Source organism: Carex rostrata, chromosome 13 (genome assembly GCF_964058835.1).
Source record: "Carex rostrata chromosome 13, lpCarRost1.2, whole genome shotgun sequence".
Classification (NCBI taxonomy): Eukaryota; Viridiplantae; Streptophyta; class Magnoliopsida; order Poales; family Cyperaceae; genus Carex; species Carex rostrata.
The window spans coordinates 4714084-4730073 of NC_135930.1; the positions used below are offsets into that span (position 1 = coordinate 4714084).

The 15990-nt window shown below is 35.0% G+C and overlaps 1 protein-coding gene across 1 annotated transcript; it reads right to left on the bottom strand.

Moving 5' to 3' along the window:
* Positions 1-11599: 11599 nt before the first annotated feature.
* On the bottom strand, positions 11600-13396 carry LOC144564277 (1-aminocyclopropane-1-carboxylate oxidase homolog 1-like). Its single transcript, XM_078313864.1, has 4 exons — positions 13106-13396; positions 12691-12962; positions 12274-12595; positions 11600-11896 (listed from the first exon to the last, which is right to left on the bottom strand). Exons 1-4 carry the CDS (start codon positions 13352-13354, stop codon positions 11651-11653), a joined length of 1089 nt encoding a protein of 362 aa, XP_078169990.1. The 5' UTR covers positions 13355-13396; the 3' UTR covers positions 11600-11650.
* Between the last annotated feature and the right edge of the window lie 2594 nt (positions 13397-15990).

The window sequence follows — 15990 nt, forward strand, 5'->3', positions numbered from 1 at the left end:
TATCTTTCCTTCTTCTTATGAGCTTCTCTAGTAAAGAAAAAAACAAAAAATAATGATGGATGCTGAAGAGGGAGCATATCAAATAGTATTTTTAATCACGGATGCACAGTATTTTAACTTTAAATTTTTGAAACTTCAAATGAGTCCAAGCTAGGGGTGAAAACGGAGCTGATACGAAGCGGATAATGCTGATACCATATCCGGATCCGTCGGATAATGAGCGGATACGAATACGGATAGGGATAGTAAACGGATATCAAAATTCAAAACCAAATCCGCCTTAAACGGATACGGATACGAATTCGAATACGGATACGAAACGAATAATTATCGGATAATTGAATCATATGAATTTCAAAATACAAATGTGAATTTACAAAATTCAAATTTAGTATGAAATCTTGATACAATATATAAAAAAAATAATCTATTTGGAGTACTCAGATCTTCATATGAATCACAAAAGTATATTATAGCGAATCCGTGAATGTGTGAATTTTTGCGATTTATAAAATTACATATTTTTCTTATATATTGAAATTAAGTAGGTTGTTTAATATTAAATTTAATTAAAAGGATTAACAAAGATATTTAAACTTAAATAGCTTTACATTTACAGCTTTGATCCATAAAATAGGTTTACCGTTTACCATTTACAAGTTAAATAGGTCCAGTAAAAGTAGATTGGGCTTGGCCCAATATCACAATAGTTGTCCGGAATAACAATTGATGAATAGTCCCACAAGATTTATTGTTCAAAGCAATAGATCATTAGATCCTATATAAACCAAAGACATGAACTGTCAGCTGCACGTGAGCTGACTTGAGAGACTTAGTGGGTTAAGAGTTGGTCCCGGATAGGCGGGGATACTGCGGATAACCGTTCATATGGATAACAATTTGGATTATTATCCGTATCCTAATCCGGTTAGTTTGGCTAGCTTAATAAATTATCCGCAACTATCCGCTCCGTTTAAATTCAGATACGGATTGTAGTCGGATTTGGAGCGGATATCCGTCGGATAATCTGCATCCGTTTATACTGAACTTATTTAATCACAGATGCACAATATGATTTGGGAGAAAATATTTAAGAGTGAGTCTATGGTACTATGCATATTACGATTTGTTACCGTGCTACGGCTCTATATTCGAGTTTTCAAATCCTAACGGTCGATCCGAACCGTTCATATGGAGAACAATAGTAAACAGTGATTTTTAATAAATCTAAAAAAATAGTAAACAATTTACAAAAAATGTAAAATTTGGTCTCCAAATACATATTAATATGGAGAACAAGATGAACGGTTCGGATCGACCGTTAGGATTTAAAAACTCAAATATAGAGCCGTAGCACGATAACAACCGGTGATATGCATAGTACCATAGACTCACTCAATATTTAATTACAAACTTTACACGTGTTGGGCTACAACTAACTAAATGGAAATTTCGTATATTATCAAACTAAGTAATAAAGCATGACCACATCTTCTGAACTTACCAAATTTTGAGAAAAAAGTAAAAGAGTGGGACCCACATGCAAATAAAAAAGGCACAGAGGATCGATTTTTTTTTAAAATAGAATTCGTGATAATTCCTTTAACCAAACAAGCCTTGCGCGGGCTAAAATTAGAAAAGTAGCCTCCACCGATCCCTAGGATCGGTGGAGCAAAAAAAAAAAGTTCGACACCGGTCCCTAGGACCGGTGGAGCATGCCACTGCCATTACACCATGCCACACAATCGGCTACAAAAATGCTATCTCTACACCGGTCCCTAGGACCCGTGTAGCTCATTTCTGCAAAATCAAACTCTCTACACCGGTCCTAGGGACCGGTGGAGCTAAATTATGCACCGCCACCTGTACATTAGTGTTGTATTTAAACTCTACACCGGTCCTAGGGACCGGTGGAGCTCATTTCTGCACCGTTTCCATGCATCGGTGTAGGATTTATGTTTATTCACACCGAACCTTTCTTCTTCTCTCTTCTCTCTTCTCTCTTCTTCACTTCCTAGCCGCCATTGTTCTTTCTTTTTTTTCATTATTTCGTTTTTTTCAAATTCAATTGAGAAGTGCTCATATGAACAGATCGCCACCACCATTGTACTCAGTATCATCTTCTGATTAGTGTTGTGAGTTTTTTTTACTCATATGTTTATATTTAGTGTTGTAAAATTGAAAAAAATATTTGAAATTAATTTAGTGTTTGATTTTTGTACAGCAAAATGTCATTGCTATTGATCAATGTGTATTATGGTGGAAATCTCCAAAATACTTCAACAGGTATTGGTTATGACATAGGGGCTGCATTTACCTTTACTGTATCTGATTCTACCAGTTTTGCTATTATAAGACGGCAAATATACGTTGGACTTGAATTGCTTCCGAGTCGAGTCAAATTGACAATCAGGGTACGTATGAACACAGCACCGCCCGGATCGTACCATTTCTCACTATTTCGGATAGAAAATGAGGAAACTTGGGATGTCATTAAACAAACTGCAGCTCAAGTGGCTGGATTTAAGGTTATAGAATTGGTAGCTGAGGCGCACCAGGCTAGAAACCAAACCAGTTATGATCCGTGTCCAGATAGTTTGCCCGGAGGTAGTAACACACCGTCGGTTCAGACCGGCTTTGATCCTAATTTGGGCAGTGTGCCTGTACCCACCTACACATATCCGGTTCAGGCCGGTGACGACCTTTGTGAGCAATCAGATCAAGACACAGAATCTGATAGAAGTTCTTTTGATGATGATGATTCGGATGAAGCATGGAACGCAGATATGGACGAAGCGGAGGCTGAAATGAACGACCGAGAAATATTGAAGGATTGGCACAACTCGATCCCATTTCTCAATCGAGGACCTAAGCATCCATGTTCCTCATTCCATGATGAATTACCAATGTCATACGCGGATCGTGCATTTTTTGCGAACCCCCTCAGGTTAGATGAAAAATTTGCTGAAGGTCAAATGTTTGAATCCAAAGCCAAACTAATATCAGAACTTGCTGATTTTCACCTACCAAGAAACACAGAGTTAGATGTGCTAAACAGCAACAAAACTAAGTATAGAGTTAAATGTAAATCTTCTAAATGCAAATGGAAACTGTATGCAATTGAAGTACCAACAGGTGCATGGACAATTTCGACCAACCCGTTTATTCACACATGTTTTGGAAGTGCTGAAAGGTTGGATAGTCATCAAATGACTGCTAGAGTAATTGCTGATATTATTAAACCGGCTTTGAAAGATGATCTGGAGTTAAGCATTAAAATCGTTAAGGATCTGGTTAAAGTTAAATTTGGGACAGTAGTGCCCTCGTATAACAAGTTGTGGAGAGGTAGGGAACTTGCAATTGCGGACTTGTTTGGGAGTTGGGAGAAGTCTTACGAGGTGCTGCCATCGTTTTTGGGTGCCATCAAAGCGTCTAATCCAGGTACACAGTACCTAATAGAGCATGAACCATCAACCAAGTTTAATATAAATATTTTCAACCGGGTTGCATGGGCATTTGGGCCATGCATTGAAGCATGGCCTCATCTTCGACTCATTATCAGTGTTGATGCTGGGTTCTTATCTGGAAGATACAAGGGTAAACTTTTTATGGCTTGTGCTTACGATGCAGAGCAACAACTCTTGCCACTTGCGTTTGCAATTTGTGAAAAAGAGTCTATAGAAAATTGGGGTTGGTTTATGAATTGGTTGCGTACCAATGTTGTTGGGCCAGGGAAAATATGTGTTATTTCGGACCAGCACCTTGGTATACGAGGGGTGTTTGAGGCTCCTAATCTGGGATGGTGTGAGGAAAAAGGTGAAGCTGTCCACCGATTGTGCTCACAGCATATTTGTGAAAATATTTGGAAAAGATATCCTAAAAAGTGGATCAAAACGGCATTCAAGAAATATGTTGCGAAGAAAAAAATCTGGAGATTTGAAGAGGGGATGGATAGGATTTTGCAAAGAGATGCAGCGGTACATGACTATATTATGAAATTTGGTAAACGGCTCCGCAACTCTGATGCAGAGCCTTTGGCTCTGCATAAGTGGGCACAAGTGCATAACGGATTCCTCAACCGATGGGGTATAATGACAAGTAATGGTTCTGAGGTACTAAACAGTGTATTTAGGATTGCCAGACAACTACCTGTGTGTGCAATTGTTGATAAGACATTTTACAAGTGCGTCGACTGGTGCCAGTAATCGGGTCACCTGCAAATTAAAAGAATTATACAATCAGTATGGGTTCCAATCAGTATCGCTGGTGCCAGTAATCGGGTCACCTGCAAATTAAAAGAATTATACAATCAACAATTCACCTTAAAAAAATAGGGATTTAAATTAACTGATAAACAACTTTAATTAGTTAATTACCCTTAATCGGTAAGCCCCATAGACATGCAACATCTTCCAGCGTCACTGTCATCTCACCGACAGGTAGATGAAATGTATTGGTCTCCGGCCTCCACCTCTCAACCAGGGCACTAATCAAATGCGGATCAATCTTGCAATCATTAAGGTGAGCAATTTGATACAACCCTAATCTCTTCAGAGCATCATCCATCAAATGAAAAGGAAGGCTGCCAAAAAGAAATAAAACATTATAAACCCTTCAAATACTTCATATAATATTTATTTGCAACAAATAATTAATAGATATAATCAAAATTATCATATCACGAATTTTCCATGCTCTGTGGTTTTGTGGTGCTAATTTCAACAGCTCCGGATAATTCACATTATCCATTGACTCTGTTAGAAAATTTGATAAACAATATTTTTGCAACTCATGAGAGTCATCACGCATAATTATATAAACAAACATTTTTTCAAGCATATGGCTACAATAATCAAAATTTATGTAAACAACATATCATCTAATTTTGATTTTAATAATAAACTTCATGAATATTACTAATTTTACACATTTATAATTTTATCTAATTTTAAACTTCATGATGACTCACACATTTATCTAATTTTACACAAATTATAATACATATTACTAAAAAGTTACATTATACTACATGAACACTTAATTACACAAATTTATAATACATACACTAAATTACACTAAATTAACATCAAATAAACTCTAAATTAACACTACATTACCACTACATTACACTAAATTATCAACAAATCAACTCTAAATTAACTCTACATTACCAACAAATTACTAAATATACTCCAAATCAACACTAAATTACATCAAATATACTACATTTCACAAAAGAGAAACTTAATTAAATTCAATTAGTTATTCATTAAATTTGGCTAAAATAAGGCTAAATATACTAAACACTACAATTTAACATGACATTTCACAAAAACAATCTAAATATAATAAACAAACTAAATTAATTTAGTTATTTATTTAAATTCGGCTAAAATTAAAAATTAAAAAAGAGCAATATTTACCTTATCAAAATTGTAGATCTGAAGAGTTTTCCAATCTCTTAAACAATTTCAAAATTTTGAAATAATTGGATTCAGAAATAGTGGAATATATTGAGAGGATAAAAAAAAAAAAAAAAAAAAAAGAAGAAAGAGTTCTAATGGTTGCTGGAAGGAAGATGGGCTGCGTCGGGGGTAAATTAGCAGAAAAGGTCTCCACCGGTCCCCAGGATCCGTGCAGCCCAATTTTGGATCTTCTGTGGCGTTGCCTCTACCGGGTGTTTACGGGTGCAAAACAGAGTAAAAAAATGCTCCACCGGTCCCTAGGACCGGTGTGGGATGGAAATTTTTAGCTATACCGATCCTAGGGATCGGTGGAGTTTATTTTACGAAAATTTCGTTTCACTGGGCTGGTTCTATTTAATTATTTGATACGAATTCTATTTAAAAAAAAAAATCCAGAGGATCTCACTCGCCGCTCACCCTCCTATTTCGTGATATATCTTTTTCCCACATGCAAATAAAAAAGGCACATGTAAATCTACTGAGGATCTCACTCGCCGCTCTCCCTCTTATTTCGTGATATATCTTTTGCAAATACTAAACAAAGTGAGGGCCTATCTGTAAAATACTCTTTCTTTTTCCCCAAATCAGCGTTCTTTCTTCTTCGACTGAGACTCGGTCCAACGACAGTTTCTTCGGCAGTTCCTTCTGAACGACAGTTCCTTCGCAAATGCTGAGACTCGGTCCAGGTCAGTGAGAATCGCTATTTTTTTTGCCTGAATCGGCGAGAACTCGGTTGACTCGGCCTAAAAATTGGCTAACTCGGCCGAGTCAAGCACTGTTCATCCGAGTTTTGCCGAAAAACTCGCACGAGCAAGAAACTCGGGTGAAACTCGGATTGGACACGGCCGATTCCGAGTTGATCAACTTGGAATCGGCCGATTTCCGGAACCATGGGATTGAATTTATAATTGCCACAAGAAGAAATTGTAGTTTGTTTAACCTGATCTAGTGATATAAAAAGTAATGTGATATAACATGACTAATAAATTTTTACATTAAGTAACGTGACATCATCCGTAACTTATTGTGTTATTTGGTAGCTTAGAGCATCTACATCCCTAAAACTCAAAATGATTTCTAAATAACTGTTAACTATTTTTTAGAAATTATGGTCTTTAAAGTTTCTAATTCTCACATCCCTGAAACTCATTTTAGAGTTTCTATTAAGCCACGTCAGCAACAAATTAAAAAGGAGAAACAATTTGAGTCAATCATTTGGCCAACATAGAGTTTATAAACAGTTTCTTAATAAGAAACTTTTCTGCATAGTTTCTAAATAAGAAACTCTCTCACATCTCTGAAACTGGATTAGAAACTGCCACGTCAGATTAGAAACTCTAATAGTTTCAGGGATGTAGATGCTCTTATGCATATCAGGATCAGCCCTCATAATAAATAGCCCTACCTAATTATCTGATTACTATATACAATCCTGATTGTTATCGATCGGTATATATATCTCGATTATTTTCGATATACGATTCTGATATGGTGGACGACACCAATTAGCCAATTTGTACTATTTCTTTTTTTTGAAAGTCTTAGTAGCGGCTACCAAGTAAACCAATTTGTACTATTTCATGACTAAAATAGTGGATGACACTTACTGTATACACGCTCATAGTCACATTTAACTATTTATTTTGATTGAAAGTTAGTTTATTGCAAAAAATAAGAAAAAAAATACTATAAATATCGAAAGAATTATTTTTGAATTTATTGATTTTTTTAGAAAACTTCTAAAAGGTGGAAAAAAATAGAATATTGTAAAGAAAACCAAAGAAAATATTGTAAAGAAAGCGATTTTTTCTTTTTTTTTCTTTTTCACACTACCTCCACGAGCAGCAAGCGCCGCACGTCTCGCCGTCTCAAAAGAACCAAGACAGTGCTTCCTTCATTTAGACATTTTAATTTTTAATTTGTTTAAAATGAATATAAATTCCTCCTTTCCTCCGGTCATGCATTTCAATTTGTTCAATCTTTTTTAAATTAATTAATTCCAAATTATCCATCTAATCAATGTCTAATGAATATGGGGAGTGCTATTTTGAGCTAACTTATTATAATATTTATTTTATCATTCTATTTTCAAAACCAAATAGCTAATTATATTCATGTTTATTGTCTATTCTTAACAGAATTAATTGAAAAAAATGGAATTGGAGAAATGAAAGATTTAGAGAATTCTCGATCGGATTTCATTTGATAAAGGTTTTTTGGAAAAATGAAAGATATCATGTTAAATTGATAGAATTTGTCTAATTTAAATATGAAAGATTTATACAATGTGTGACGACTCTCTTCATTCTGAGATATCTTTAAGTCAGGAGATACCCTTGCACAAATAGTCAAATACAAATGATCGAAGAGTGTACATAGATAACGACAATGGTGTCCACCAGCACAATTAACTTCACATGTTTAGCAAACAGGGGTGGAATTACAGCCTTGGCAAAGGTGCTTAAACATTTTTATAAAAAAATTAATTATGTATATTAAAATTTAATTGAAATTTATTTTTTTTCTTAAAGTTTTATATAGTTCATTTCTTCTATTATAATATTAAATATGTGCTTGTAGTTTGGTGATTAGAATTTCATTTTGTAACTATATGCAAAAATTTGGATTTCACATGTTAGTTCTTCTGATTATTTTTTTTTTTTTTTTAATTCCGTCTCAGCTATTATCCACGACAAATGAGACTCATAGTGTGGGCCTTATTTTGTCAGCTGTCCCTAACCGGCCCATTTCTCTCTCTCTCTTGTTTTTTTTTTTGAAATGTTGGCAGTAGCTGCCAAACAATTTGATTAAAGAAATAATAATGTTTTACATATTACATTACTCTCCAAAAACTACAACCTCTTAACTGAAAAAATAAAAGTAAAAAACAAGCAGTGAGCTACTTGCATGTACGACCTATTTAGGGAAATTAAAATGACATTCTCACCGCAGCTAGTTTGCCTTCTTTGTAACCTAATCCGGATCAGGAAGTAGGTTTGTACCCATGAGCCTTCTTCTGCCCTTGTTACAGAATTTTAACCATAGTCTCGCATCCATCATAATCCTTTCTGCCAATCGATTGGAAGCAACAGTCCCTCCCGAAAAAACACGTTCATTTCTCCTTTTCCATACATGTCAGCATGTACAGGCAAAATAAACTCCCCATTATTTACCAATATTTTCCCCCCTTCTGACTGCTTGTTCTCTTGATTGCATGTATATATCTTCCACTGTGATATGCGGCACCATCAGTCTATACCCTAATCTAGCCCCCATTTCATACCATACTTCAGTAGCATTAGGGCATAGAAAGATTAAGTGAAGCGCTGATTCTACCGGGCAGTTTAAACACATTATACAACCAGAGTTGATTCCCATATTCCTTCGGTGCATTACATCCTGCGTTAATATCTTCTCTCTCAGTAGTAGATAGAGAAAAATACGTACCGTTGGTGGTATACATAACCCCCAAGTGTGATGCAGGAGTGCTTTGATCTTCCCCATTCCTGCCATGACTCGGTAAATAGAGCTTGCCGAATAAATCCCTAGCTTGGTCAATCTCCATGCCATTGTATCCCTTTGCCCAGTGAAAGTTATATGTTCCCCTGGTTGTAGATCATGTAGGGTTTCCCTAATCGGTATCGCATCCCTAAGGGAAATTCTGGGGTGTCTGGGTCTCTCTCCCTCTTCTAACTCATTTACCAATGGATAACCTTGCCATGGGTCATACCAATAAGAGGTACTTGCACCATCTCCAACTATCCATATGATGCTTCTCAAGAACAGAGGCAATAATTGAATCAAGTTCTTCCAAAAGAAAGTACCCAAAACCGACCAAAAAACCGGTCCCTTTTCATACAGTCCTGTCCATCTAATTTTCGTGATAATTACCGTCCACAAACAATCCGGATTATTGTATGCTCTCCACCACCAACGTATGAGCAACGCCATGTTCTGTAGGTGTATATCTTGCACACCCATGCCTCCCCACTCAATAGGTAGACAAACTGCTTCCCAGTTAATTAAAGAAACCCCTTTCTTATCAGTTTCATTTCTTCCCCATAAAAAATCTCTTCTGACACGATCAATCCTTTGTAGCACCCATTTTGGCAATTTGAAACAAGACATGAAATAAATAGGCATTGCAGATAGGACTGATTTCACTAACTGCAGCCTACCTCCCCTTGAAATCAATTTACCCTTCCACCCATCCATTCTTTTTTCTATTTTCTCAATTAGTGGCATAAAATCTGCCCTCAGAGGTGTTCCCACCGTCATTGGCATGCCTAGATAAGTCACTGGCAAAACTGTTTTGGAGAACCCTAATATTGCACCAGCCGCTAATGTCTCCTCTCGATTCAGATTTAAAGCCACAAAACTACTCTTGGTAAAGTTGATTGAGAGGCCTAACACTTTCGCAAAAACCCGTAAAATTAATTTTAGTGTGATTAAAGTTTCCGGATCTGCATTTGCTATAATTGCCGTATCATCTGCGTATTGTAGCGCCACCACCCCTTCCGTAAACCTTTCTGAAAGTGCATGATTGATAATAGAGTTGACACCTTTGATAAATCTTTGCAAGACATCTACTGCTATGATAAACAGCATAGGTGAAATCGGATCCCCCTGTCTGAGCCCTCTTTTGTGCCTAATGAACTCAGTCTCCTCCCATTAATTAGTATCCTTGAGCTCGATGTGTTTAACAGGCTTGATATCTATATTATCCATCTTTCCGGGAACCCTCTCGCTTTTAGAACCTCGAGAAGGAAGCCCCAATTTATAGAGTCAAAAGCCTTGGAGAAATCAATTTTTGCGAATACCGCGTTCTTACCCAAACTCGATATGTGTTGTAATATTTCCCTAGTTGCAATGAAATTTTCCGCGATGTGGCGGTTCCTGATAAATGCAGTTTGTTCGGGCGAAACAAGATCCGGCAGATATCTTCTAAGGCGATTAGCCAACACCTTCGTGATCAACTTTGGGACAATATTAATGATACTAATGGGTCTGTACTCACCAAGCCCCCGTGGGTTGTCATTTTTGGGGATCATGACTACATTTGCATGATTTATCATTTCCAGATTGGCCCTATGATTATAAAAATCTGAAAAAATTCTCATAATGTCTCCTTTTAGTGTCTCCCAGAAATTCTTTATATACTCATGTGGCAAGCCGTCTGGACCAACCGCTTTGTTATCTGCCAGCTGTGTCACTGCTCTATGCACTTCTTGTTCTGAAAACTCGCATTGTAAGAGGGTCAAATCAATCTGACCTGATCTATATAGAGCCGTACAATCAAGGTCAATCGTGTCAGCTGCTATCCCAATGGTTTGCTTGAGATGGTTTTGGAAAGCATCTTTGTCGTATTTCTCTCTCTCTCTCTCTCTCTCTCTCTCCCTCTTTAATTCAACGGTAACAAAGCGCTCAATACAATTCGCCCCAAATTGGAGTCTTGTTATCTCTAATTTGTATATCAAATGAATTTTAGTTGATCTAGGACTATAGGGTCTGATAGGTCGGTAGCTCTTGTTGTTCGGTCCGTTAATTTGATGTCTCATAAATGGATGTCATTTGATATATCTCCGTGGAGAATTTTGAATTAAATAGGTTGGTTGGCCTTGTTTAGTTCAAATCAAAATAACGGCTCTGATCTCTCCAAATTTGTTTAGTCCAAATCTGTTTCTTTTTTGTGAGAACGAAATTAATTAATTACACACGATATGATTCGCAAATATAATGTAGATGGCTTCTGTTGATGCATTAGCATCAGTCATACATACAAATACTATTGAGGAATCAAATTTCAAGCAATACGGATATTATTTTATTCACAAATATCATTTTACATGATAAATTAACTTCCCCCGTTTATTATTAAGCAAAGACATCTATTGAAAATGTAAATTATTAGACAATTATGACAGTCAAACGTGAATATTTCATCAATTAAGAAATTAAATTATTGACCAAGTATTTTGGTGCAACTAGAAAATGATGGAGATCAGTTGTACTAATTTTGAATGCCTCAACATATATAATTAATCAACTGATTTTCATATTGCACCAAAATTCAAGATCATATTTATGTGTTTATTTATTTTAATTAATTTGATAAATATTAGGTTGATTGTCACATTTATTAATTATATTTTAAATATAACACTTAATATATTACTCATTTAAAGTCAAATTTTAAAATAGCTTAAAGCCGAAATATTGGGCTCCTTTGAGAAATAGGCCTCCACATAATCAGCCATAAGAAACTCCTGGTAGATTGGAGGATTCTCATCAGATAAGAGCATTTTCAGAGGGCCGAAAGGTTTCTTATCACTGAAATCTGGAGCAATAAAAGTTGCAACAGAGATCCTGGGTCCTCTTTTGCTTGCTAAAACATGGTGCTCAGTGCTCTTCAACTTGTCATTGCTAAAACACTATTTAAACAAAATGCACAAAAAAAAAAAAAAAACTGATTAATTCTTATATATAGTTTAATTGTTACATTATTTAATGAATTCAGATTTTGAACAAATAAGAAGCCTATATTATTCGTAAAGCTACAAGAAGTATTGTTGAAATACTTGATCATTTTGTTTTATTTAAAGGCCCCGGTACACCCCCAGAATATTTTATATGCTATTCTTGAGAACTGAACATCCATAGGGAGAGACGGGAGCTCATGCCACTGTACTAAGCCTGTGGTTCTTGAATTGTTTAATTATATCTAGGCACAATTGGGTCAAAAATCATTTTTGTTTTGATATTCAATATGCATACTTCTGTACCAGTTATAATTATGATATGTACATACCTTAAGGAGATCACCAATATTGACAACCAAAGCCTCGGGAATGGGCGTGACATCGACCAAATGTCCATCATGAAGCACTTGAAGGCCACCAGGATCGTCTTGGAGCAGCACAGTGATGAAGGTTGGATCGGTGTGCATGCGAATACCCATTGTCAGCTCCGGCTCTGGACAAGGGGGGTAGTAATGCATAAACATTGGTTTTGTGCCGGCATAGTTCATGCCTTTCAGGTAGTCCGGAGGCAATCCTAGTGCCACTGATAGCAACTCATACAATATATCTACAACTTGACATATGCCTTCTTTGTACTTGAGAACTGCCTCCCTGAAATTTAACCATCATTATATATAATCTAATGTCGATCATCGAGATGGTACACATAATAAATTTGTTTTAAATTGTAAAAACTTTTAAATTACCTGCATACCAGAGGTATTTTATTAGGATCCAGGGTTCCATCAAAGACACAAACGAGCGTGTCGCGCCAAGTGGCGGCACCCGACTGTAAGTGACTGAGGTTGGAGACGAACCTCACTTTGTTTGATTGATCGCGGGTGTAGAGGTTATCCTTCACCTCCTTATTTCCTTCATGAAACTCCTTTATTTTTTTGATGATATTTTCTAACACATCTTTCGACACCCCATGATTCACCAACTGGAAAACTCCCCACGAAATTGACGCTTGGAATACCTGTTACAGCAATTAATGTTAGGGAAAGTAACTGACGGTGGTCGCTGGGTCCCGCAATATATACGCAATGGCTGCTCGAACAGTATGTATGTATACAAGTGATATATAGGATCATTTTATTAACATTATGGTGTCGTTCATACCTGTTGAACAATCCGTTTATAGGAAGCTTCATCTTTGTCGATTGATTCAAGGTCTATGATGGGGACTTGGAGGCCAGGAACAACTGCTTTTAAGGAGACCTCTGGACGATGAACAAAGAATTCAGGAAGCTTGCTTATGCCAGAGTCGACAAGGCCTTTCACACCTGTTTTTGTCTCATCAAATTCCTTGAAATCTTTTGGAAAACTATTGTGTTGAATGGCGCTACTTACATATGTTGGTGGTGCCATTTTGTTAGAGCTGATGGAACTTGTGAAAGTTCTGTATATATTGATTCAATTTATAGTACCCAAAAGAAGAGTTCTTAAGAAAAAACAATTTAAATTTGTTATGTCCTTGTCTGTGTATGATATAGTTAGATTTGTTGTTCCCCTTTTTTGATATCACAAAGGAAGTAATATATCTTTTGGTAATTAAGGATTGCAACAGTACATACTTGAAAAACTATCGAGCCGTTGTATTAAATGCAATTACATAAACAATTTTACTCTTCAAACCTATGAAATTAATTAGAAAGAGAATGACTATTATAAAACTGTTAGCAATAACTTAAATTATTTTATATATATGAAATAGAATTTGAAAGGGAATGACCAATTTAGCCCTACATTGACGTGTCAAGGAAAATTTGCATGGCATGATGTTTCTACTATTTTCAACTAAAGGTAATCACGTCACGTAATACACGAGTCAGATCACAGATGGATCCGTATCATAACTTGATGGATCTAATAATAACGACATCATTTTTTCCCTTCCTTATCTAGTCATATTAAAGTCAAAATTTTCTTTTTATTTAAAAAATAGTATTTTTCATGTCATTAATTGTCTTTATATGTAATGATTAGATTTAATATTGTTCCTCAATTAAGAAGATACTGTAGTGGACAAAGGTGAAATGGTTAATTGTTATACTATTCTTTAATTTGGTGTTGCATGTAATTAAGCAGAAAAATATTAATTTACCTAGTTGTAAGAAAATTAATGCACGGAGATGAAATGGTTGTTATACTAATTTTAAATTTTGTGTTGTACCTAAGCCAGTAAAATCCTAAATTGGCTAGATGTAAAAATAAAAAAATTAAAAATTATTGACATGGATGAAATGGTTGTTATGCCAAGTAATTGTAAAATTTTACATAACTTATTAATATGCTGTTCATATTTTCTCAACATATATAGTAATAGAGGAGGGATCAGATGACACCGTTTTTTGGTGACATCGGATGACAATGTCCATTTTCGAAGTTTCAAAGTCCAAATAGTCGATCCAAACCATTCAATATGATGGATATATTAAAATCTACTTGCAGATAAAATTTTACATTTTTTTTGAATTTTTTTACTATTTATTAAGTATTTAACAAAATCGCTATATTCGGACCATTGAATTTTTGTACCCATCTGAATAAACCCAAAAAAAATTCAGAAAAATGTAAAATTTGATCTTCAAGCACATTTTAACATATCCATAAAGTTAAATAGTTTGGATCGACTGTTTGGACTTTGAAAATGGACGGTGTCATCCGATGTCACCAAAAAACGGTGTCATCCGATCCCTCCTCATAGTAATATAGTGTTCATATTTTCTCAACACGTGGTTTTCAAGGTAGAAATTATAAACTTCAATGTTACATATATTAATTAATGAGAACTAGCCTCTGCAAAATCCGGATGATAATATTTTTGTGAATATTAAATAGTTAGATGGTTTAACTTGATCTAATCTTTACTCACAAAAGGAAAATATTACATATATTAATGTCACATCATTTTCAGCATTTAGTCAAGTGTTATTTATATCAATAAAAACGTTCGAGACGCAAACATGAGATAAGGTAATATATACTGATTCACGTACTGTGGTTTATTTTTATATGCTTTTGATGTATTTGATATATGCTTGAGTATAGGTAACTCATGAGTTAGGAGTAATGTCATTATTATTGGATTGTTTTGTTACATTAGAGACTGTTTCCTGACTCTATCTAGATGGGTAAAAGATTTTTTTTATTGTTGGTAAAATGTAAAATGGAATTAATATTGTATAAGAGATCGAATTAATTGTTAACTATTGCTCAGAGAAGATACCTTAAATACTCAAATTCAATGTACTTCTATATAGAATTCATGCATGTTTCGCACAAAGGAGGTAGAGGACGGCTAAGCCGCACTGTAATTAATTGAAAAAAAATTCTCTTTTTTTTTTTTAAATTCTAATCTTATTAATATGCTGTTCATATTTTCTCAACATATATAGTAATATAGTGTTCATATTTTCTCAACACGTGGTTTTCAAGGTAGAAATTATAAACTTCAATGTTACATATATTAATGAGAACTAGTCTCTGCAAAATCCGGATGAGAATATTTTTGTGAATATTAAATAGTTAGATAGTTTAACTTGATCCAATCTTTACTCACAAAAAGAAAATATTACATATATCAATGTCACATCATTTTCAGCATTTAATCAAGTGTTATTTATATCAATAAAAACGTTTGAGACGCAAACAGGAGATAAGGTAATATATACTGATTCACGTACTGTGGTTTATTTTTATATGCTTTTGATGTAGTTGATATATGCTTGAGTATAGGTAACTCATGAGTTAGGAGTAATGTCATTATTATTGGATTGTTTTGTTACATTAGAGATTGTTTCCTGACTCTATCTAGATGGGTCAAAGATTTTTTTTATTGTTGGTAAAATGTAAAATGGAATTAATATTGTATAAGAGATCGAATTAATTGTTAACTATTGCTCAGAGAAGATACCTTAAATACTCAAATTCAATGTACTTCTATATAGAAATTATAAACTTCAATGTTACATATATTAATGAGAACTAGCCTCTGCAAAATA

Bases quoted from the DNA above. Each gene is read 5' to 3' on its own strand.
- LOC144564277 (XM_078313864.1), bottom strand. From the start codon at position 13,354: ATGGCACCACCAACATATGTAAGTAGCGCCATTCAACACAATAGTTTT. The intron at 12,596-12,690 runs GTAATTTAAAAG...GTTAAATTTCAG, and splicing joins AAAATACCTCTGGTATGCAG to GGAGGCAGTTCTCAAGTACA. The intron at 11,897-12,273 runs GTATGTACATAT...TTGTTTAAATAG, and splicing joins ATATTGGTGATCTCCTTAAG to TGTTTTAGCAATGACAAGTT.